The 25,142-nt window shown below is 33.4% G+C and overlaps 1 protein-coding gene across 1 annotated transcript in view; it reads right to left on the bottom strand.

Annotated features, from left to right (window-relative positions):
- The window catches only part of LOC124369715 (oxysterol-binding protein 1), a 120,742-nt gene that overhangs the window by 61,154 nt on the left and 34,446 nt on the right, over positions 1-25,142 (bottom strand). The window contains exon 4 of the mRNA XM_046827771.1: positions 16,894-17,059. Coding sequence (XP_046683727.1) covers positions 16,894-17,059 — 166 coding nt within the window. The remainder of the gene's footprint in view (positions 1-16,893; positions 17,060-25,142) is intronic.

Here is a 25,142-nt window from a genome sequence, read left to right as displayed (position 1 = left end):
TGAAAATATCTGGAAGAACACATTTCCTCTTCATTGCTGTCTTCATGGAATTATATTCTATCCTATCAAAATCCTCTTCAATATTCACAAATACTCTTACTAGAACTTCCTTCTTCTTGAAGGCGCATTTTACTTCCTCCTCTGGACTATGGAGAGCAGTAGTGGATTTCCTACCAGGTGCACATTCAAATGAGCTCAGCGAGGGTACAACCAAGATTTCAACCCTAATGTGCCTACAAATTTTTCTACAGTATTTACCATGAAGTATTTTTCTATAGTGTAGTTAGTGTTAAACTGACTGGCCTGGCCAATATTACTTAGGCTGAGATGAATCTTTACCTCTCTTTAGTACAAGCACAGAGCCTATTTCCAGTTCTTTGGAAGCCAGCAAGTCTAAGCTACTCCTAAATATAAATACCAGTTTATATAGAAAGTCTAGCCCTTCATGCAGTCGGGCCAGAAATATCTCATCTACCACTGGTAATGTAAAATACAACTTAATGTTGTTCAATTTATTTGACTGTGTGTGATCCAGCGGGTGTGAATTAATTTATGTGTTGGCTGAATTAATTTATATTATTAGAACTATTAGGAGGTAAAATGCTCTATAATTTTCAGTAAATATAATTAGTGCTTTCATTTTATTATTGTATACATTTTGTAATAAAGTGATCAGTAAGTATTCTTCAACATTATTTTGTGTATAGTATTTTTAAACAATTTCACAAGAAGGTGCAAAATTTAAATTTTTTACACAATTATTTTCATATTTCTATTTGGTATGCTTTCTTAAAAGCAGATAAAAAGGGCCTAGAGATGAGGCCTGAGGAACTGATAATTGCAGTGATCAGAACTGACCTTTGTATTGTTTATTGTCAAACTTCTTATTTCACATGTCATTGTAACGATTTTCGTTATGCACCTGTAACTGACCAGCGTATTATATCTGGTAGCTGAATGATATAGTTGTGAACTTCTAGACTATTTATTATTATTAACCCTTTGAATGCCAAGGTCCGATTTTACCGGACGTTCGGGAAAAAAATCAATAAAAATCTAAAACTTTATATTTTTAAACTAATATTATATTAAATTGTTTTTGAAGAATGCTTCTTTTCAAAATAAATTGTATAGTACACTTCCGATCAATTGACTTTAACGAAAATCAATCTAGAACTCACATATAAACACTTTTGGTTGACATGGCTACCGGAAACAATGTGACATTAGTTTCTTAAATGTTGTATAACTCACTCATTATTAAAAATAATTATATATATATTTTTCAAGATTTATAGACAGTTGAATACCCTTTCCAGTGATATAGAAAAAGAAAAGAATATGATTTTTTTGGTAATGATAATTAGGTTGAAAAATCAAATTTAAATAAATTCTGAAAGTTTTTGATGTAAGTCCATTTTTGATATTCCTAAATTTAATTTTATGGTAACTTTGTTATTTTATGTTAATTAGGCAGAGTTTTCAAAGAAAAATTACAAAAAAAGTATGTTGATAGCTTATTAAATAATTAAACTGTGATTTTTTTACTGAAACCTTGCAAAAAGCCTTCAAAAGGGTTGACACTTTCAGGTGCACCCCTAGAAAAATATCTGGCACTTTTCAGTACACCCACTCAACAAATACTTGGCACTCAAAGGGTTAAGTAATCATTCTTTATACAGGGTGTTCTGAAAAAAGGTGCCCATAAGTCAGGGCGTGATTCCTCACATCAAAATAAGAAAAAAAGGTCTAATTAACATAGGTCCGAAAATGCTTAGTTACCAAGTTATACAGGGTGAAAGATTTCGTCTGAATTTCAGTTCCCCTGCTGCAACGAAGCCCTACGGGTATTTGTTGGCTGTTAATTAAGATGTACAATTTAGCGTACTTTATGTAAAATGAACTGAAAAATTGAATAAAACCGTTTCCAGACCTGTAGCTAAAGTAATTTTTAAGATATGTGACGAAATACGCGAAACTTGGTCCCGAAAAACAAGTTACATTTAGGTTTGAAGCAGATTTACTATGTTAAATGTACAATAAACACAAAATATTTTTTCACGGTACTTGTAGAAAATTTAATTTCGAAGAGAAAGATGTAAAATAAGTCTATAATAGACAAACGCAAACTTTAAAAAGTAATCCTTAATTACATACAAAACGCATGAAAAATAGACAAAATCTGTTAAGCTCTCTACAAATGTAATATTGAAATTAAAACAGCTGTTTTATTAAAACAAATTAATGAGTTACTATTATTTTTTATCAAGTAAATATTTTTAACAATCATACATTATCATACATAAAAAAGTTATCTGAATTATCATTCAACAAAAAAGTTACACTTGTCCTAAAAAACTAACCACGTCACAGTAGATGTTCAAAATGTCTATGAGGAAAATGTTCCTGATAGAGTCGTCTAGCCTGACGACTGTGTTGCAATGTGCAAGACCGTACATTAAATGCATGTCTGCCATTTCACCATTAGTGTACATAATATTCATATTACCTGCCATGATGAATAAGATATTATTAGCTATCAAAAATTAACTTCAACGGCACTCGCACTAACTTGTATTAAAGTACAGATCAACACACGCACTTAATGAGCAATGGAAAAATAGCTGCTTGTAATGTTTATTTAAATTATTATAAACAATGTTACATTGTTAAAACATATGTTTTAAGTAGAAATTATTTTGTTTCTCAAATCAAATATTTTAATAAAACAGCTGTTTTAATTTCAATATTACATTTGTAGAGAGCTTAACAGATTTTGTCTATTTTTCATGCGTTTTGTATGTAATTAAGGATTATTTTTTAAAGTTTGCGTTTGTCTATTATAGACTTATTTTACATCTTTCTCTTCGAAATTAAATTTTCTACAAGTACCGTGAAAAGATATTTTGTGTTTATTGTACATTTAACATAGTAAATCTGCTTCAAACCTAAATGTAACTTGTTTTTCGGGACCAAGTTTCGCGTATTTCGTCACATATCTTAAAAATTACTTTAGCTACAGGTCTGGAAACGGTTTTTATTCAATTTTTCAGTTCATTTTACATAAAGTACGCTAAATTGTACATCTTAACTAACAGCCAACAAATACCCGTAGGGCTTCGTTGCAGCAGGGGAACTGAAATTCAGACGAAATCTTTCACCCTGTATAACTTGGTAACTAAGCATTTTCGGACCTATGTTAATTAGACCTTTTTTTCTTATTTTGATGTGAGGAATCACGCCCTGACTTATGGGCACCTTTTTTCAGAACACCCTGTATATACAAATAAATTTTCTGTTTTTTTCTTCTTGAATACATACTAATAATAATTTATAACACTTTTATACCAATGAATAGGAAAATTACAGTATCAATTTGGTAAATGTTCCAAAAATATAAGCAAAGACTGTCACGCTATACTTTGTGCAGGAACATGTTCTAAATGGTTCCACAGAAAATGTACTTCTCTAACTCTTGAGTAATATAAAAGCATAGCCCAATTACCAAGAACATTACTCTGTAATAAATGTATGTCTGTTGATTTCCAATTAGAGCATGAAAAAGAAACAATATGTATTAATCAAGATGTAACTCAAGAACTAAAAAATTAACTTTAAATTATTAATTCACGTAACGATGACATTGACTAAGCAAGGAAAGAAATTATAAATCTTACAAATCATAATATACAAGTGGACACTTCAGTAATCAAAAAGAAGAACCAATTATACTGCTGGAAGAAGTAAATAGATTATGTGCTAAATTGAACCAAAAAGAATATTTGATTATCTCTACAATCAAGAAAGTAAATTCAGGTGTACATCATGGTCTGCCTCCTTTGAACTCTACACTATTCCATAATAACACTGGATTGAAAAAGTTTATGGAGCCCTAAAAATACAAAGCTGAGTTTTTCAATGGTTGTGAAAATTAAAAAAAGACACCTAACCCTATATCTAAGACATATAATGGAAACCAAAATCCCATCGAATTAAGGAACCAACCTCCTCCTAAAGGTACTGATGATGTGTCAAGGAACTGCTTACCAATTGGAAAAAAATGCATGCAATCCACAAAAGTAGAAAGTAGAAGCTCACAAGAATCTAACGACTCATTCGTTGTTGATTATCACTTAAATATTCTATGTATAAGAAATAAATTAGAAGAACTAAAAATGGTCAAATAACCTAAATATAGATGTTTCAACTATAAATGAACACTGGCTTTGTTCCACAAGAGTCTTTGTTATATGTGCCAGCAAGTTTTTGTGTAGGTAGTGTTTATTGCCAAAAGCCTCCCTTTAGAAGAGCGAGTTGCAGTATATACGTTAAAAAGATATAATATATAAAACTATTGAATTAGAACATTTATGTGTAGATTTCATTTTTGAGGTTTCAGGTATTTTTTTAAGTTAGTTTGAATTATCATTATAACACTTTATCGAACACCAAATTCTCTTATTAATGATTTTCTAAGTCTTTTTGATGAACTACTTAGTTATATAAATAAAAATATTCTAATGTGAAATTTGTCATATCAGGATCAATATAAAAAAATTGTGTGGAGATAGATTCTTTTTTCAATTTACTATGCTCCCATAGCATGTATTGTTTAAATCTAGAAAACACGAGAGGTGAGTCATGCCTTAATAACATAGTTACAAATGTAAAAATAGGTACTATAACTTGTAATGTTATTGATCCTCATTTATCGGATCACGCAGCAGTTTATACAAATTTCCAAACAATTGGTGCTCCAAACTCAGGTATAAACAAAGGTATTTCAACCAAAACCATTAGAAGGATAACACCTTTGCTATTAAAAATTTTAGGGAACATTTGACTCATGTAGACTGGTCACAGCTACGTTTTACTCACAAAGATGCAGCATCTGATTATTTTAATTTTGTTCTGGCAAGCACTTTTAATGTGTGCTGCCCTTTAAAAGATATTAAGATAGGCAATAGTGACAATACTAATAGGTTAAGTAGTAAATGGTATACAAAAGAATTGGAAAATATTAGGTAATTAGTAGGCCTAGTAGAGGTTGGTAGGCCTGGACCTACATTAAAAGCTGATGGAGTTTTTGCTCCTTAAACTTTAAACTTTATTTCGTATTTAAGTGACTACATTTATAAATTGGTCAAGCTAAAAGTAATAACAACATAACCAGTTTCAGTGACAACTTTCACTTCATCTGTAAGTAAAGTTCTTTTACTTTTACAAAGACGTTATCAAGTGTCTCTTGACAGTAGATTAGATAGTGGATCTGTTATCAAGCTGGGCTTGCTGCTTGAACTCAGACTGTCACGCACAGTCAGGCCTGCGCACGCGCACTGTGACAAGCAGGACGCCAACCTACTGTCTCTACCTACTGTTTCCCTCACATTCCCACAGACACAATTATAAAACTGCCTTCAATTCTCAGACTGCTTCATCTTTACTTCTGGTCTGTCTTGTTGCGCATTAATACTTGAAGGGGCTTCTATATGCCGCTATTAAAACATCATTATTTTATACCACCATATGTTTTATAATAATAATCAAAGCATAGTAAATTATGGCTTTTACTAGAAGATCTGTGATTGAAAGAAAGAAAAGGCTTGATAGTGACCTCAGCTCTTTAACTGAAAACTTAGACTCTGGTGTTGTGGACCATGCTGTGGAGCTGCGTGCTGCCCTAAGCTTATGTAAAGACCGTTATGGAGAGGATAGTATAATTCAACTTTTGCCTGTATGTATAGCTGTACTTGATTATATGAACCATCTTTCACAGCAAAATAAAGAACTAGAAGTTACCAACGACTCACTAAGTAACGAGAATGAGGACATACAGAGTTGTTTGGCTAAGGAAAAGTTGCTGCGTAAGCAAGTTCAGGATGAATGCTTCAACATGGAAAATGAAAGCCTTAACTCAGTAAATGACCATAAGAAAATTGTGACAGACCTTGAAAAAGAACTGAAATTGGTAAAAGAGAAATTAAAAACCCACCAAGAAATAACATTGCACTTAAATGACAATATTAATATTTTAAATCTTGAAGTAGAAACTCTCCGAAACATTAATGAAAAACTTATGCTTGACATATCACAGCTGCAAGAAAAGTCTGGAGAAACACCAAATAACACCTATGGAAATTATGTACCTGACATACTGCTTATTTCAAACCGTTTTGCCTCCATATCACTGGCTGACAAGACACCCGTATCTGAAGAAAACCAAACACCTTCGCTTCCAGTTTCTTCAACCCGGAAAACTCACCGGCAACCTAGGAGACATGGGAAGAAGAAGTTCAGCCAGAGTATGGCAGTTTCAATACATAGTGACAGTCACGGACGTCATATATCAAGAATTTTGGCAAGGGAATTTGGACAAAAAACCTGCCTGGTGAAACCTGGACTTGTGAGACCTGGAGCTCCATTGGAAGAAGTGGTGAAGGGTGCTAAGATGGACTCAGGTGGCTTGAAGGATAATGAATTTTTGATTGTAATTGGAGGTACGAACAGTGTTGACAAATATGATGATATCAGCATAATACAAGCCTATAATGATTTGCTGGCCTCTGCTAACAACCTAAAAGTAATAGTTTCAACAATCCCACCTAGGTTTGATTTGAGTCCATTGGCTAAAGCAAACGAGTTCATAAGGAAAGTAAATGTAGAAATAAGAAAGTTGCCATTTAGGTTTAAAAATGTAAAAATTCTTGATTTGGGAGTTAAAACCATGAGCTCATTTAATAAAAGAGGTATTCACTTTCATATGAAGGGAAAAGCTAAAATTTGTAAAGAAATTAAAAACTTAATGGTTAAATGGAATGAAAACGTATCAATATCTGATGTTATGCCTACACACGACTCTCACACCCCAAATTGTAGTCCCCAACCTTCCGACCTGCGCGCCACTTCCCCTACACAAAAAGAACTCCTTCCAGAACCCAAACCTTTAAACCCTTTGCCCTGCTGCAGTTCGGCTCCATCACCAAAATTGTGTACATTATCAAACAATAGTTTTTTAGATTAACAGATCCCAGCACAAGTTCAAATGTCTTAAACAATCCACAAATTAGCAATAATTCAAATAAAATATGTATTAAAATTTTCCATCAAAACTTAAGGGGCATAGGGAACAAATGTGCGGAGGTCGAGACTGTGTTGCATGCAGAAGACGTCGACATTTTGTGTGCTAGCAAGCACTGGCTAACAAGTGACGAGGCATCAAACCTCTCACTACAAGGGTACAAACTCGTAACATCGTTCAGCAGATCTGAATCTTTTCGGGGAGGATCTGCAATATTCTTGCGTGATGACTTTCCCTGGAAAATAAAAACTCGTGAGGATCTAATGCAGCACAGTACCGAGCTCACCTTAGAAATTTCAGCCATTACTTTACCAGAACTCAAAATCACAGTGGTCAGCATTTACAGGTCCCCAGCAAGCTCTCTTAGCTCTTTTTTCGACCATCTTTCTGTTTTTTTAACAAAACTAAACAACGAAACAAATAGTGTTATCCTGGCTGGCGACTTTAATGTCGACATTCTCGTTCAGTCCCACGACTCTGCACTTTTCTTAGATCTTCTTCACGGTCACAGTCTTCTTCCAACAGTTCGTGGTATAACCAGATTTTCTCCCAGTGGTGGGTCGTGTTTGGACAATATCTTCACAAACCTTCCTCCTAAAGATTTTTCTTCAGGCATAACATCAACTTGTTTGTCAGATCACGAGGGTAATTTCATTCAAATATCAAAAACATTTCCAAATAAAAAGAAACATCAAAATAAAACTATTCTTACTCGCAACTTCAGTTTGAATAACAAGAATACATTTCATCAGTATCTTTGCAATGAAAACTGGAGCAGTGTATACCAAGAAAATTCAGTTGATTCTATGTTTTCAAAATTTTCAGACACTATCATCAATTTTTTCAATCTTTCTTTCCCTATTAAGAAGAAAACCGTGCCAGCTTCTAGAAGACCGAAGTGGATCACCGAAACAGTTCTGGAAAGCAGAAGAAGACTGCAGGATGCCTACTTCCTGCAGCTGAGAGGTCCACCAGAGCTGCGAGCCCATTACAACCGCCTGAAGCAAGAACATCAAGCACTTCTGAGGGAATCCAAATCTAGACATGCCCAAGAGTATATTTCCCAAAGCCGAAACCCAGGAAAGGCAACCTGGGACATCATCAACAGTTGTCGACCAGGGAAAAAACAATCAGCTAACAAGGAGTTTGAACTCGAGGCTGAAGGTAAACTTCTCAAAAATCCAGTTGAAATTGCAAATGTTCTTAATAATTCTTTTATTAATGTTTCAGAAAAACTCAAAGTCAATGTAACCGAAAATTCTGGCCCTTATCCACCAACAGCACCATTGCCCACTATCTTAGACACTTTCTTCTTTTTCGACATCACCATACCCGAAACATTAAAAGCCATCAAAGCCTTGAAAAACAGCACATCAAAAGATTTTTTCAACTTATCAGCCCCCTTTCTTAAAGACTTCGCGGTAGGTTTGGCTCCGATTTTAACCTATCTCTTTAACTCATTAATTTCAGAAGGAAAATTCCCTACCGATCTAAAGATAACCAAAATTGTTCCTATACCCAAATCAAAAAATACCTGTGATGTATCTTCTTTCCGACCAATAGCCATCACCCCAGTTATCTCCAAAGTTTTTGAAAAAATTGTACACAATAGAATGTTCAACTTTCTAAAGAAACACAAAATTTTATCTCCTTTTCAATATGGCTTTCAACCACAGATGAACACTGAAGTAGCCATTGCTGCAGTGATTAAAAGGATCCTTTCATCTCTCGACGCCGGTGAGAAGGCTCTAGGCTTGTTCTGTGACCTTAGTAAGGCCTTTGATGTAGTTGATCATCAAATGTTACTTTCCAAATTGCAAAAATACGGTTTCCGAGGTGTTACTTTGGATTGGTTCCAAAGTTACTTGCAAGGTCGTATGCAATATGTCCAAATCCAGGATAGCGGCAATCAGTGTTTTTCCGAATTTTCTATCGTCAAAACAGGTGTACCTCAGGGCTCGATTCTTGGTCCCCTTCTATTTTTGATTTTCATTAATGATCTTCCAGATACAATCCTTCTAAATCAAAATAACAATGTCTGTCCCACAATATCTCTCTTTGCAGATGATACTAGCCTGATTTTCAGCAACAAAAATTCGGTTTCCCTTTCCAACCAGTTCTCTGAAGTGTCATCCTCGCTCTCTCACTGGTTCACAGTAAATAAGCTTTTTCTTAACACTTCAAAAACACAGGTTATGGAGTTACAATCTCAAAAAAGCTTAAATCTTCCGAACATATACTCAATAAACAATCAAAATGTCAGTAATTGCTTGAGTTATAAATTTCTAGGAGTTCATATAGATTTCTTCATGAAATGGCAAACTCATATAGAATCCTTGTCTAAACAGATCAACTCATCAATCTTTGCTCTGAGGTGTCTTTCAAAATTTTCCTCTCAGGAAGCTCTAACCACGGCTTACTTCGGCTTGGTCGAATCAAGGCTAAGATATGGTCTTATTTTCTGGGGGTTCTCGACCTTCCAAAATTTTAATAGGATTTTCATCTTACAAAAGAGAGCTTTAAGAGTTGTTTGGGGACTGAAACCAGGCGAAGGCTGTGGAGAGCTGTTTCTTTCAAAGAAAATGTTCACGCTAACCAATCTTTTGATTTACCACTCATCAATTTTTGTTTTCAAAAACCGCAATCTTTTCCCTCTAGCTCAACATGAGCACTTTACCCGACACAAAGGTAAATTAATATCCGACAGATTCAAACTTAGTCTGTTCAAAAATTCCATTTTTTACTACGGTCCAAAGATTTTTAATTGGTTGCCTATAGAAAACCAGGTTAAAAACTCAGAAAATTTAAAATTCTTCAAATCGGAATTAAAACGAATTTTGAATGAGACAGCTTTCTACAGCCTTGGGGAGGTGATAGGCCCAACAGGGTTGTGAGGCCAGCAAGTTCATTTTAATTTTAATTTACTGCTACAGTTGTCCATTCACATTATTTGAATTCAAATTAGATTAATTTCTAGTCACACGTATGCATTTTTTTGTAATCGACTTGTACAAAAAACATTATGTTCAATTGTATGAATAAATTCTTTGTCTTTGTCTTTGTCTTAGTAGTTGTGTTATACAATAAGCTCAAGAACAGTAAGGGTACAGTTCATGAACTACAATATAAAAATGTGTACACAAGAGCAAAGAGTCTGTATAGATCTAAAATTAAAAAAAGACAAAACTTTATTCAATGAGAAATATATTATGAATTAAAAAAATTAGTGTAAAGATGCTTGGAAAATAATTAACTCAACTAAGGTTGAAGAAAATATCATGAAACTTATATTGATTCTAGAACTTTTAATAACTTCCTTTCACATTCAGCTTCTGATATAATAAATACTTCCAACCAGCACAATAACACTGACCTTGCTCTTGAATGTATAGAGAACTAAGTAATAAATAAGGGTGTAATAAAAATTATTTTAAATGGAAAAAATTTAAATGAATTATTATTTATAGATCTCGGCTGAGTATCTCAAAAAGTGAGGATTATTATGGTTTTTCCAATGCAATTATGAAAGATATCATAGTCATATTATTAGAGCCAGTTACTTATTTAATTAATAAGATACTAGAACAAGGAACATTTCCTCGAGCATTAAAAATAACAAAAGTATTGCCAATTTTAAAAAAAGGAGATAGGACTAACCCCTCTAGCTATTGACTAATCACGTTAGTTCCAGTTCTTAGTAAAATATTTGAGTTTTGTATCAAATAAATTGTATAACATTTTGTTGTACATAATTTTTTTGTCCTGACCAATTTGGTATTCTTCCAAGTTTAAATACAGTAAAAACTGTTAAAAATAACAGAACAAGTTATTCTGAATTTTGAAAACAAAATAATGACATCTACTGCCTTAATTGACTTAAGTAAAGCGTTTAATTGTATTCCTCATGATCTGCATATAAAAGAGCTACATTTTTATGGCATAGTAAATAATGAAATAAGTGTATTTTCATCATATTAAAAAAATAGAAGGCAGATGGTTTCACAAAATAAAGCTGTATCTGGTTTCCAAATTGTTTAATAATAATAATAAATATTTATTGTCACAAACATTTCATAATAATATAGCACAGCTATAAAACAGATGACATTGTCAAATATAACCTACACTACTCTTGTTTGAGTTTTGTAGTTTTTCTTGAGTAGGAGTAAAACTGAGCTTTACCACTCTTATGGGTTTTAAAGCCTTCTCTACAGCTGTCGAGTGGTTGCAGTCCTGCAAGTGTTCTGACTGTGAGTTGTTTTTTGAGAACCCTTTGAATCTGACCAGCTGAGGTTCCTCCCCCATGTTTCTAAATCATATCTCATGTGAGTCTCAAATAAAGCGATATAAGTAGCTCTTGTAGTTGTTTCATAAGTAGAAGCTTTGATGTTTTTGATTGCAAAGAGGCTGGAACTCAACTTTGTACAGAGTATGTGTACGTGTGAAGTCTAGGATAGGTTTTTATCAAGAGTTGTGTCCAAAAACTTGACCTCATAATTCATTGCATCCTCTGGTATACATGGCACACATTCGGCACAAAAAGCTATTTGGGCAGTTTTTGTGGTGTTTACTGCTAAGTCGTTGTTACGACAGTACTGGTAGGCCATGTTGAGGGATATGCAGGATGTGATTGCCAGATTTTTAGTTGATGTTTAACTAAGTACCAGGGTTGTGTAGTCAGCGTACATCAAGGTTAAGCATGCATCTTCAATGTATTGAGCCAAGTCATTAGTAAAGAGGATAAAGAGTACTGGTCCAAGAACAGTTCCTTGGGAGCCCCTCAGCTTACAGGTAGGAAAGTGGATTGTACATAATTAGATATTCCATTTTCCGTTTGTCTTAGCTCAACCAGTTGTTTTCGTCCTTCCAGGAAACTTTGGAACCAATGTTTTGCTGATTCTGCTATTCCCAAGTTTTCCAGTTTCCGGATAATGAGATCATGGCTGAGACAGTCAAAAGCTTGACTAAAGTCTAGGAATATTCCAGTTGTTAAAATCCCTTCTTCAATACTATCAATAATAAGACACTCCTATTTTGATTATTTCAGTGGTGGTAGACCTGCCTTTGGTAAAGCCATGTTGACAGTTTGTCTGCAAATTATGCCTTCGCAATGGTCCAGTAATCTTCTGAGAACGATCCTTTGCACAGTTTTAAGACAGTGGTTACAAGAGAAATAGGTATATAATTACTGGGATCAAAGCAGCTTCCAAGTATATTTTGGATACACTTTTGCTAGTTTTAGGGCTGAAGGAAATTTACCATCCCTAAAAGACTTATTGAAAATGTCGACGAGGGTTAGTACAAGTTCTTCAGAGCAAAATTTAAGAATTTTTGAAGAAATTTCATCTAAGCTGTGTCAAGCTTTTCAATATCCATATTAGATCAAAACCAGTCGAAAGAGGATTTTGCAGTTGGGGTAATTCTAGTCACTGGGAGTTACACCCTCTTGCTGTTATGAGAGGCTAGAGTATAATTTAATAAAATACTTCTTATGTCAGGATTTCAAATGTCAAAATTTATGTCCCCCATTATGACCAGAGGGTAGTTCTTTGCTTTTGTGCCAGTGATTATATTGGATAGTATATCTGGTGCTGAGTCAAAATCTACATTGGGGATCCGTATGTACCTAGAATGTGAATAACTGCTTGTTTAAGCCTGACATTGATCAGAGCAGTTTTAAGTGTTAACTCCCTGCAGAACTGGACAATATTAAGTTCTTCTATGTGTCTCTCAAGGTTTTTGTCAACATACAGAGCAACCCCACCCTTCCTATGTTCTGCTCTGCAGAAGTGGGCCTTAAGACAGTATTCTGTGATTAAGATGGTGTTTTCTATTTCGTCTCATTTAAGACCATGCTCTGTTAGAATGAGTATGTTTGGCTTAACTTATACAACTATATGTTGAAGTGTATTAATTTTATTTGAAATTTCTTGTTTATTTTGATGCAGAATAAGATTTGACAGAGTATTTTTTAAATATTTTTATGTGTGATGATCCTAGGTCTCTGTGCTACGCTACACTAATATCTTGTTCCAAAATATTTTTATTTTGTATCTTTTCTGATCTAAAAAAAGGAAAATTTGGGTGGACATTAACAAGTTCATTTGGTGATAAAAATTATGATCCTGCAATATTGCAGGAGTCACTATCATATTTGTCATATTCAATAGTGCTGGACAGAATTTAGTCAGAGTTTGGCTGAATCTCCATGTTACTGCTTGATTGTAGAGTTTTTTGACGGAGTTCGTTTGATTCTCCCTGTTGTTGCGTTGGTCCATTGTTTTATCGGAACTTGACTGGTTTTCCCCCGACTAATTTTGGTTAGATGTGATTATTTTATTGTCTAAATTTTAATTTGAAAATTTTTCAATGCTTTCATTTGTATTTCAGAGTTTAGCAGAAATAGGGGGGAGTTTGTCTACCTTATTAGCATTATTGGGGATCACAGACATATTGATTGCTGATTGTTTTCAGGGGTCAATTGAGGAATATACTGGTGTCAAAGATGGCTGTATCAATTGTGGGGTTGGGTTTTGAGGTTTTCATCTTTTGAACTTGTAGGGAAACACTAAATTTGTTTTGTGTTTTCTTGGCGCTGTTCTTCCGAGAGGTTTTTTAAGAGGGGTATGACAGGGTGTAGGATTCCTTGTTTTCTTATTGCTTTATACAGATATTTTGTCCTCCTTGTCTGTCAGATTTTTTACCTCTGCTTCCTAAATTTTGAGTTTTTCTTCAAATAAATTCTGATTTTTCCATAGAAGTCCTATTTCTGTGGAAAGAAGAGGAAGAGTTGAATTTGTTGAATTATTGAGATGTTCTGTTTGGGTATCAGCGTTTTTCGTCAACTTTTCCTCTTTGTAACTCAAATCTTTTCCACTTGAGTTTTCTTTTGAGCTGTATAATTTCTCTGTCAAGTTCATTTATTTTTAATTCATATTATTGAGTAGTTCTGCTTGCTTTATGTCATGGTCTTAAAATACTTAGCACCTTGAGAATACTTTCTTTTCCCCTGACTCTTAGTGATTCCAGTTCAGCATTTTTCTTCTTGAAGATTTCCATGGAGGTCATATGTTTTTCATCCAAGAATGCAGAACCAACTAGCAGCAACAAGTAAGTTGTCAGTATTTTCAGGGCTGAGTTCCATAATACTTCGTTCAAGTTCTTGGATTGAAGAGTTGGGGTATTTATTTCTGTTTATACATGGGGCTGCGTTTTCGGACCACATATCTGTAAAGTGCTGCAGTTTTACACATCCAGTTTGTTGAGTCTTTTAGAGAAATCTTTAATTCCTTACTTGATAGGTTGACACAGTTGTACAAACTCCACGAGGATAAATTGGCATTTTAAATTCCACAGTCTCCACAAGCTGTCCTTAATTCAGTAAAGTAAGACGATTTGTGTCAGTAGAAAACACATATATTGACAATTAATACTAACTTACTATCAATATGGAATGGTTGACAACAGAGTTAGGACTTGGAATACTGTGGAGCTATAGTCAAATAAGAAGAGTTGTGGTGTGTTAGTACTGCTGACACAGAATTCAAGTCGCATTCCTGCTACTACTGACACTGATTCCTATTGTAAACAGTTTTTTGAGCTTGGTTTCACTGATTCCTATTGTCGAATTTTATAAAAAATGTAAACAGTTTTTTAAGTCTGGTTTTACTGGTTTAGGAAATGTTTGTCTTCTACATCGAAATTTGTAATGATATATGCTCTTGTATAGAGAGATTATCAGAAATTGTAGGTTGCAGTTCCCTTAATGGTAGGCAACATGTTGCATACTCAGCTGGTGATGCACACAAGTCAAGACTGTTGTGACAGCAGGTATCAGGTCACTCACACTCAGCTGTAATTCAGCAGTCTGTATACCTTCACTATTGTTGGTGAGTTGCAGGAACTGATATGTTGGAACTAATAAGTTGTGAGTTAGCTATGACATCACTACTTATCATATTTGAGAAAACTTGAAAAGTAATAATTTATATAAAAATTGAGTGCTTGTGTTATGAGAAAATTGACTTAAAGTGCTTAAAGATGAATAGTTGCTTGGATATTTAGTTATCAAACATGATATAATCTTTAACCAGTTTTCTTGATTTGTATGTAAACTTCTGGTTTCTATGTTTTTATAAAGTTTCTGGTAAGTAAATTTTTAAATAAGGAAGAGACAGTTCTTAGTTGAAATGCTGCGAGTATAGCTGTGAATATTTGTTGGTTACAACACTACTGCACTTTTTTAAGAGGTTACATACACTAGAATGTTACTTGTTGGCCATCTTGAATTTTCTTATACACTTAACTACAGATCTCATTTGACTTTTAGTCTGGTCCACCTGAAAAGTTTAATCATTTTATGTTTAGTTTTCCTGATCCATCCATTTACCAAGGTGTATCATTCTTTAGTCAATTGATTCTAAGAGGACAATTGTATTAAAAGGTCTTTATTATTGCATTTTCTAACATATTAGCCAACCCCTCAAGTTCATATTAATTTTTCTGGTAGGGATCCACCTCTAGCAAATCTTTTACAGGGACTCTGTTTTCCAACCAGTTTGCTGATATAGGAACATCATAGGTCTTCTTTGCAGTAGCCTCTAAATCAAATATACAAATTTGTGGCCCAACAGCCTCATGCAAACATGCCACCTAACTAATTTTATGTAATTTAGGGCTTTGACTAAGGTAACACCTAAAAGATTTTTGTAGCACTTGTAATAAAAGTAGGCTTAGGTTATATATTGGCTGGTTCTAGATCAAATCTAAAAAAATTCAAGGACTCTCGTATTTCTATTGTTCATATTGGATCCACTCCAGTGTTGTTGTCAACCCTCAAGACCTTTCCTTTTTGCTACCCTTCCCCCCACCCTTTTCTTCTGCAATAGTCCAACAGTCTTTCCACTCAATGATGGACATGTTTTTTTTTTTTAATGGATCTGAGAAGTAAGCCGAGGCCCTTGATGTAAAACAACTTCTGCTTCCACTGCCACCAAATCCTTTGTTATTAACTCTGTAATCCACTGCCACCAAATCCTTTGTTAATAACTCTGTAATAGGAAAGTAAATTTTTATACTGTATATTGTTCGAGTAAGTCAGGTGAACTTGGACTTCTACTAGGAAGTCCTTATGACTCCTGTTCTGATTACTTATACTTTATAAGATTAAGATTACCCTTTGCACATTTTTATACAGTATTTTTTGTAACCTTAGGTTCAATTTATTAAGCATACAACAGTTGGTTTTCTATATTTTATTTTTTATGCTCATTTAAATTCCCAGGACTAGCAGAGATTCAAACAGTCACTTGAAACAGTGTTCCTCTTTACTTGAAGACTAAATTAAACTTGAGGCCACCTGGAATCCAGAATTTGTATATTCTCAATCAGGTTCTCTTCCAAACTTACAGCCTCCAGCATAAATGATGTTCCACCTTCACTTAAAAAAATTTAAAATAAATAAAAAGATAAGTACAGAATAGGAGGAGCACAGTTTTGGGTGACAAATTCCCTCACAGTTAGACATAAGATGAAATTAGCTGTGTGAGAAAAAGCTTCTTCTGCGTCAGTTCAGTTCATCCTGAGAAGCATGATAGTTCCCAGGTGGAAGTGCACTAAAATCAGCTCTTAGAAGAAATATCGAGTATGTAGCTGTATGCTTCTTGGACATATTGACTCCATGAATGAAAATAAATCAGTAATGAAGTTTTCAGTACTGTATCTAAGTCCTACATTATGTACCAAATGTAAGAAATTGGTGGTGTCTGGATTAACAAAACTCTACATAGATTTTTTTATACGACTATAGGACTCACTGGCTTGCAGTTGATGAGTCTTGGCTGCCTGTTCCAGGATGTTCTGCTGCCTCGCCAATTGTTCAATGATCTCCTCTAGCCGCTGCCTCTGGTCTTGTTCATGCTGCAACATCTTCTGCCACTTATGACCCTGTGATTGGGCCAGCTCCAAGAATTCTGAGCATGCCTGTACAGATATTCTGAATGTGACATGTACCAATTGAACTCCACCCACCTTATAAATACTAATTTTGCTGCAAACCACAAATTAATTAATAAAATTAATTTTTTGTAAAATACTGGAAGTTAGGAAAGTAACACAATAGTTTCAAAAATATTGTCAAGGCGAAGCCTCCTTTAAAAATATTTCAAATAAAAGTATTAAAAAGATAAAGTGTAAATGTAGAAACAATTGTTAATACCACATTAACCACCTTTGTCATGAGAAAACACAACACAGAAAAAAATAAGTAATGTTGTTTTATACTGAGCTGATCACGCTTTGTTCTGTAAAAGTTAACTCAACTGATGGAGTAAGCAATAAAAATCAAATCAAAATATTGGTCTCACAAAATGGCCGACTGACTGTACAGTCTCTAGTTAGTGTCTCCCAAGAAAGTAATGTTTTAATTGGTAATACCCCAAAAAATTATTATGGCTTTGCACATAAAACTTACCTGGGAACAATTATAAGTAATTAACATAACATTTTTATCATAAAATTGCAACTTTACAAAGAATCACATATATATAACTGACACTGTCAACCTATAGTCCAGTAATCACTCAAGAACAAGCAGTTATTCATATAACAACTTCAATGTAACAAAAGACATTTAATTTTATAATTTAACAACTATATTTCAAGAAAAATAGTACTAAGCCAACTTATATAGTCTAGTATACCATCTGTACGGTTTGTAAACAGCACAGTGTGTGTAGGTCACAAATGGGAGCAGTGACCCAGCAGATGCTGACAGTGCAGCTGTAGCACCTGACTGAGTAAGGCTGTACATCATATCCAGTTGACATGGTACTTGGTTACCATTTTAAACAAGTAAATTAATTTACATCAAGACCTCAAGAAATATTTTACTATGTAAAAGCAGCAACCAGCCAAGCCAAAGCTTACCTAAAAATATTGTCATTTTTAAACCTGTAATTTTAAAACTTATCATTTTTAAGATTATCAACATTTTTACTCAAAAATTGATTTGAACCAATAAAATGGGCAGAATGCCTACAAAATACCCCTGTGGCTCCTGCTCACCTGGTGTGAAACACTCAAAACTAAAATGCACCAATCAGTGAGAGATGGCACCATGTGGTTGCCAAAACATTAGTGAAAAATCTTTTAAAATATGACTTCCATAGAAACAAGCTACTGGAAATGTAAAGAGGACACTTCGGAGCAGGCACAAATCCATCTTAGTTGCAACAGCTTCATCTCATTTAACTTGGCTGCTAAAGATCTTGAAGTCAACATACTCGAAAATAATCTCCTGGAGGGGGAAGGAAATGAGGAGGAAAACCTAACAATGGCTTACAAAATAGGAGTTGGAGCAGCTTAGCTGGAAGAAAATGAATAACTGAAAAAACAGAAACAAGAACTAGAAATGAAACTGGCAAGTGCGGAGGCATTGCAGGAGGAACTTAAAAAAGAAAAATCTACATAAAATAATAAAATAGAGGGGTTACTGCATCAAATATCTGTCGTGGAAAGTCAACTGGAGAAATAAAAACAACTACAAGTAAAGTTGCAACATATCTTTGAGAAACATGACAGAAATCAAAGTAAAATAGTCAATCAATATGTTAAAAAAATTAGTAATTTACAAAATACTGTTAAAATTTTTAAAATTAATCTCAAAAGCCAAACCATATTGAATAGAAACTCAGTAACATATATAATCACTCATACCCAAACTATAAGTCAACATTTCTCCACCAAAGTGAAATAATTTTTCCTGAAACTTTATTGGTTCTTCTGGAGATTGCCCAATTAAAATAAAAGTAATTAGAATTAGCTGTAAACAGTTTGAAATCAGAAGTCAGTTAAAGTCGCAAAGTAGTCAAGATGCTCCAAAACAAAGTACTATACCAGATCCACAGAACAGGTTCATGTGTAAACATAATACCTCTCTAAGACTGCAGCCATAACAAGAAATTTTTGGAAAAATCATTTTAGTGTGCCAATGCAGATGAAAAAATGCAAATCTCAGGTAACATCATTTTTTTCATGGGTTGATACAACTCAAGGAAATAGCCAAACCCCAAAACAGAAACTGAGTAACCACTCAACAGGGGGACACAGTCAAGCCCATACTCAAAATACTAATCGAAAATGCAACTAGAAACTCTTAAGAGGCTGTTAGCTTATCAATAATGTGCCAAAAAATACTCCGATCTCCAATGGGTGCCAAAAGACTCGCAAACAGACCTATGATCAGTTTTTTTTAACAAACAGATTTCTACCACTCTGTAATAAAAAAGTACAAGAGTTTCATCTGAAACACAGATCAATAAAATTGACATTATTAATCACTTGTTAGAACAAATCAGCCCCAATATATTAATCATAACAGAGTATGGATTCAAGATAGACCCACTTCACAATACAAATCTGATTGGCTATGAATTAATCTCAGACTTCAGCCGGATATACCACAGAATAGGAGTGGCAATATTTTTGTAAGGATTCTCTGACATCTGTGGTTAACCCAGTACAAATCACAGAGCTTAGTCGAGAGCTGACAAGTGAGGTTGTGATGGTGAAAATCAAGAGTAACCAGCAGCCTGTGTATGTCATGGCACTAAAAATCTCATGGAAACAGTTTCTAGAAATTATCTCTCTTAACAAACAGCCCCAACTTGAAGTTGCCCTACTTTTCTCATGGGTGACATCAACATCAATTGTCTAGGGCTTTGCCGCAACCAAAGAAAATTTGAGGAGTTGTTACTGAGCCACATGACCAGAAAACTCTGCCATAAGAATAACAACAACATCCCAGTTCTGAAAGCGAAACAAAAGCTGTGTGGGCTTTGATAAACCAAGAGAGAAGACCTGAAAGTACAACAGAGCCTCAAGAACCGTTTGATGCAAGTGGAGAAAAAATAACTGGCCTCTTAAAAATGGCTGATTTTTTAAATGCTGTTTTTATAAAATTAGCTGACATTGCCTTCACATAAAATCCAAAACTAAACAGAATTAAGTATTTTTTTAAATATTTTCGAAATTCATCCAAGAAGGGCAGTTCTAATCTAACTGAACCTTTATGTAATAACAATTTTGTATACCGTACATTAGGAAACATAAAAAGGAATACATAGAGGCATTTATTGAGAGTTTGAAACAGGTTGATTGGAATTTTATTTCTGACACTTCTGACATCTGTACTTAGTTTTACAACTTCTTTTTCAATGTATACACTTACTTATACTTATGGTACTATTGTTCTCCATTGGATAAGAAATATAAAACAAACAAAGCAAAATGCAAGATAATTTATTGGTATACTGCTTAATTACAGTAATTAGGGGAAAAATGCTTTTGCTGCATACCACTTATAAGGATTTATATAGGCGTGGTTCTAAGCTTACAAATAATGACTATAAAACTTACCTTGAATGTAAAAAAACTGTACGGAAATGAATTGGTTTCTGCCATAAAAAAAGCATGTGAAAATTACATTGAAGGTGCTCCAAATAAATGTAAAGCAGCATGGGATGTTATCTTTCAAGAAAGCTCACTAACACACACACACAAGACATCACACTGGATCCTGATAAATTGAACTGTTTTTTTTTCTGAATTCTGTTGAACACCTCAGTAAAAATTAAAATCTATAAATTCGTCAGCAGCAGAGTTCCTTAAAGGGCAGCATGTGAAGCAAACTGTCTTCCATTGGAATGAAATTACATCGAGTCAGACTGTTCTGCTTGTTTCTACATTTTCTAACTTCAAAAGTATGGACTGCTATGCGCTGTCTAACTATTTAATTAAAAGGACTATTCATTTAATTAGTGAACCTCTTCTTTAATTTACAACCAATGCTTAAAATCTGGTTATTTTCCTGACCGAATGGACATTACAAAAATAATTCCAATCCTCAAAAAAGTGAAAATACCTGTTGCAAAATTATTGCCAATTTCTATCATCCCAATATTTTCACAAATATTTTAATCTTTAATGTACAACGAATTGAGTTATTATTTTGAACATCATAATATTTTAACTAACAATCAGTTTGGCTTCCGCAAAGGTCAAAAATACAACTTCTGCAGTTCTTAAAAATATAAATAAAACATTAGATGCTTTAGAAAATAAAGATAAAGTTTTGCTTTCCTTGTGTGATCTAAGCAAAGCATTTGACTGTATCACGTTTGATTTTTTATTAATGAAATTAGAATTTTATGGAGTACAAGAAGATTTTTTGAAAATAATTGAATCTTATCTGACAAAATACAGTTTGTTGTAATCAACAATAAAATAATCCAGAAATAAGTTGAGTTAAGATGGGTGTGCCGCAGGGCTCAGTTCTTGGACAGTTCTTCTTCTTTGTGGCAGCCAATGATCTTCAATCCAATGACATGGCTGATGCAGTTGTTTCTTATGCCAATGACACAACACTACTTTCCAAACACCAAGATATTGCAACTTTACAGGCGATTTCGAAATCAGCTCTTGATAGTGCAGTAAATTGGTTCTCAGCCAATACCTTCTTTGTAACCACGAAAAAACTCAATCACTTTTAATAGATTTATCAACAAATTAGAAAATAGATCAGTAAAACTATTAGGCATTCACTTTGATTTAAAATTGAATTTGGGAACCCATATTGATGTTGTTTGCAGGAAAATTCCTAGGGTGAGCTATCTTATATGGAAAGAGATATTGTTTCAATTGAATACCTTAGACTAGCATATTTTGGGCGTTTTGAGTCACATTTAAGCAATGGCTTGCTTTTGTGGGGACATTTTTCTTTATTCAGCAACATTTTATTGGTTAAAAAAAGTAATTCGCACAATGTGTTGGGCTGGCCCTGCAGAGCATTGTTGCCCCTTGTTCATTAAACTAATGTAAACTGTGGTGAACTTGTATATTTTCAGTACAGTGATACATGTAAAAACAACTTACCTGAACTTGTTATCAGAGAAAACATACATAGTCATAATACACGCGGGAGAAGCAAAATTGACATCCCAATGCATAGTAGATTAACAAAGACTGCCAATTAAAACAAACTGTATGGTATACACTTTTTAATAAATTACCACTATCTGCTAGAACTGCGCCTATAAGTATGTTTAGGGCTAGAATGTATAGCTGGTTACTTAAAACTCCGTTATACTCTATAAAAGAATTCTTTGGCTGTGAGATTACTGTTGATTTTAATTAGTCTAATATAGTTTTAAGACAGTTTTTATGTATTTTAATTTTGACATTTATGGATGAAACCTATTTCATTATGATGATCAATGGTTAATAAAGACTAATTTAACATCCTATAATTCAAACCCATGCCCAGACACTCTACTTGGTATTGACTATTCTTTAAAACAAGAAAACAACTTGGCACTACTGCATGATGAAATAAGTGCTGATTCAAGAAAATATCACCAGTTTCTTCACCTCCAATGGACTTCTTCCATGTTGCTTACAATAATTTTAGTATTTTTCATGAAATGACTTAAAGTGGTTATAGTGATTTATTTAATACTTGTAAAATTAAATTACAAGCAAAATTTATTTCATTTTCTGATTTGTGAGTAACGATTGTTAATACTTGAAAAATAAAATGTGAGAATATTATATTATATTCTTCATATAAACCATAAAGATCTTACTAATGATAAGTACAGAGACAAAAATCATCCAGGAGTTGATGACCAGACCTCCAACCATATCCGAACTTGGATTTCTCTATAAAATAAGCAACATTTCATTGATCTTTATGAAATTAGCTCAGTTAGATGATCATCTAACAACCAAGGTTTCTTCTACATACTCTACATATGTCATTACCTATATTTCCAGTAAATTAGCCAGTCAGATAGCACCAATTATCTGATACCCTCAATTACTGTTGAGTTATCAATAAATTAAAATTCCTTGCTTGCTTAAAAGGTCATATGCCTGCAAAATGGAGAAATATTTAACTTAATAAAATTCAGTTTTGTTAGATTTTATTTTATGTATATTCCTCTATATTTATTTCAAAATAAATTTATCAACACAGTTGACAGCAAATATTGTGTGCATCTTATTGCTATACAATACACAAGAGATAATTTCCTAATAACTCTTTAATTACTGTTTTTATTGACGATGGATAATTTGAAGGAACGATGGGAAATGTCCCAAATCCTACGATCCTTCTTAATATCAAAATATCAATACAAAATATATCATTGACTGTATTTTTAGAAATTTTCCATTGTTAGTGACTATTAATTTTGAGCCCAGAACAAATATTCAGAGTGTATTATAGTGAATTAATGACAGGTGACTGTGAAAAAGTTTTCTCATAATTATATGCATTTTTGATTCTAAGATGTCTATATACATTCACAACCATCACAAGAGGCTACACTAATTATATACTTCCATTATACAGGGTGTTTTTAAACTCTTATACCAATCCTTTGGGTTATAAGAACCATAAATTATCATAATATAACCACAGGTCTATTTAAATTCGTGAATTGTCTGTCTATATATGATATTTAAAATAAAATGTATAGTTATGAAACAGATTACAAAATCAAGCCAAACTTTTATAAAATAATTTAGGTCTATTTGTGTAAAAAAATAACCAAAAACTACTTCCATTTTAAAACGGCAGCCATTCTAATATTTTAACATTAAATATCTTAAAAAAAAAAAAAACAGTAAACTTTCTAAAAGAAACACCAAATAGGCTTTTTAAAAAAAACAACATTTCATTACAATGTGATTTAATTCATTAAAACCTTATTAAAATTATTAATTTTATTTAAATATCGCATACATACCAACAGATGCTTAACGAATAAACATACACCTTATATTATATGATGATTTAACCAATTGCAAGGAACAATTTTCCAAGAGATTGGTATAAAAGTTTGGAAACACCCTGTGTATGAATAATAATTAAAATGTTTGTCAAAATAAAAAACCAAACCGATAAAGTAGGATTATTATCTACTGTTCCACATTTTAGAAGAAACATAAGCCAAACTATAAAATACTGTAAATGCCTCAAATATGGCACAAATAAAATCACATCTTTGGAGACATGTCACCTCAAGGACAAGTAAGTCATATCTGTGGACAAGTCTATTCTGTGGAAAGTAAGTAAAAATTCTGGAAAACTATGTCAGGTCAGGTCTATGTCAGGTGGATAAATATGTCAATTCTGTGAGGAAGTATATAGTCTGTTTGACAGGTACGACATACATCTGTCGACTATTATGTCATGTCTGTCAGTGGACAAGTTAGTCACATATGTAGACAAGTAAAGTACATCTGAGAATGTACTGCAACAAAAAAAAATAAAGATAAATGTTCAAAAGTATAGTAAAACAAACATTACTTTTTTCACATTAAAAGTTTTTTTCCTGATAATCATTCTTGTTTAGAGAATACTCCATATAAACTGGATACTCCATATGACTATCAAGGCAGTTTGAAGAAAATTATGAACTAATAAATATTATTTTTCAAACTTTACAACCAAATCTAGCTATTAGATATGAACTGCATAAAATGTATGTCTGTCAACGTGAATTTCCTAATGTGGGTGATCAAATACCTTGTACTCAACCAGAGAATAGTAATGCTGCTGCAGTTAAAATCAATAATAAGTCTACACATAAACTTACCAAAAATACTAAGCAACAAGTTATGCATGGTACCAGTAAGGTGAGCAATAGCTTTTTAAAGCCTGCCAAGAAGTGTTTTTGGTTATTTTTGTCAGGATTAGAAATGTCAGTGGACAATGACAATATTCTTGAATTCTTAAAAACAAGTAAAGAGGGTGACTATCACTGTGAAAAGGTGCAAACACAATATAGTAATTATAATTCATTTAAAATTGGAGTTCCAAAGGAACACAGTAAATATTTTCTGGATTCTGAACTGTGGCCAGAAGGCTGTGTAATTGGGAAATATCGTCCTCCTAAACATTACTGGCCCAAAGAGCGAAAAAAACCCTTTTTTACATCACAGCCAACTGCAAACGGCGAATCCCTAGCTAGGTCGATAGCAATGTCAAAAGATGGCCTAA

This window comes from Homalodisca vitripennis, chromosome X (genome assembly GCF_021130785.1).
Source record: "Homalodisca vitripennis isolate AUS2020 chromosome X, UT_GWSS_2.1, whole genome shotgun sequence".
NCBI classification, from domain to species: domain Eukaryota; kingdom Metazoa; phylum Arthropoda; class Insecta; order Hemiptera; family Cicadellidae; genus Homalodisca; species Homalodisca vitripennis.
The sequence above is the reverse complement of the archived record's forward strand: the minus strand, read 5'-3'. Positions and strand labels throughout refer to the sequence as shown.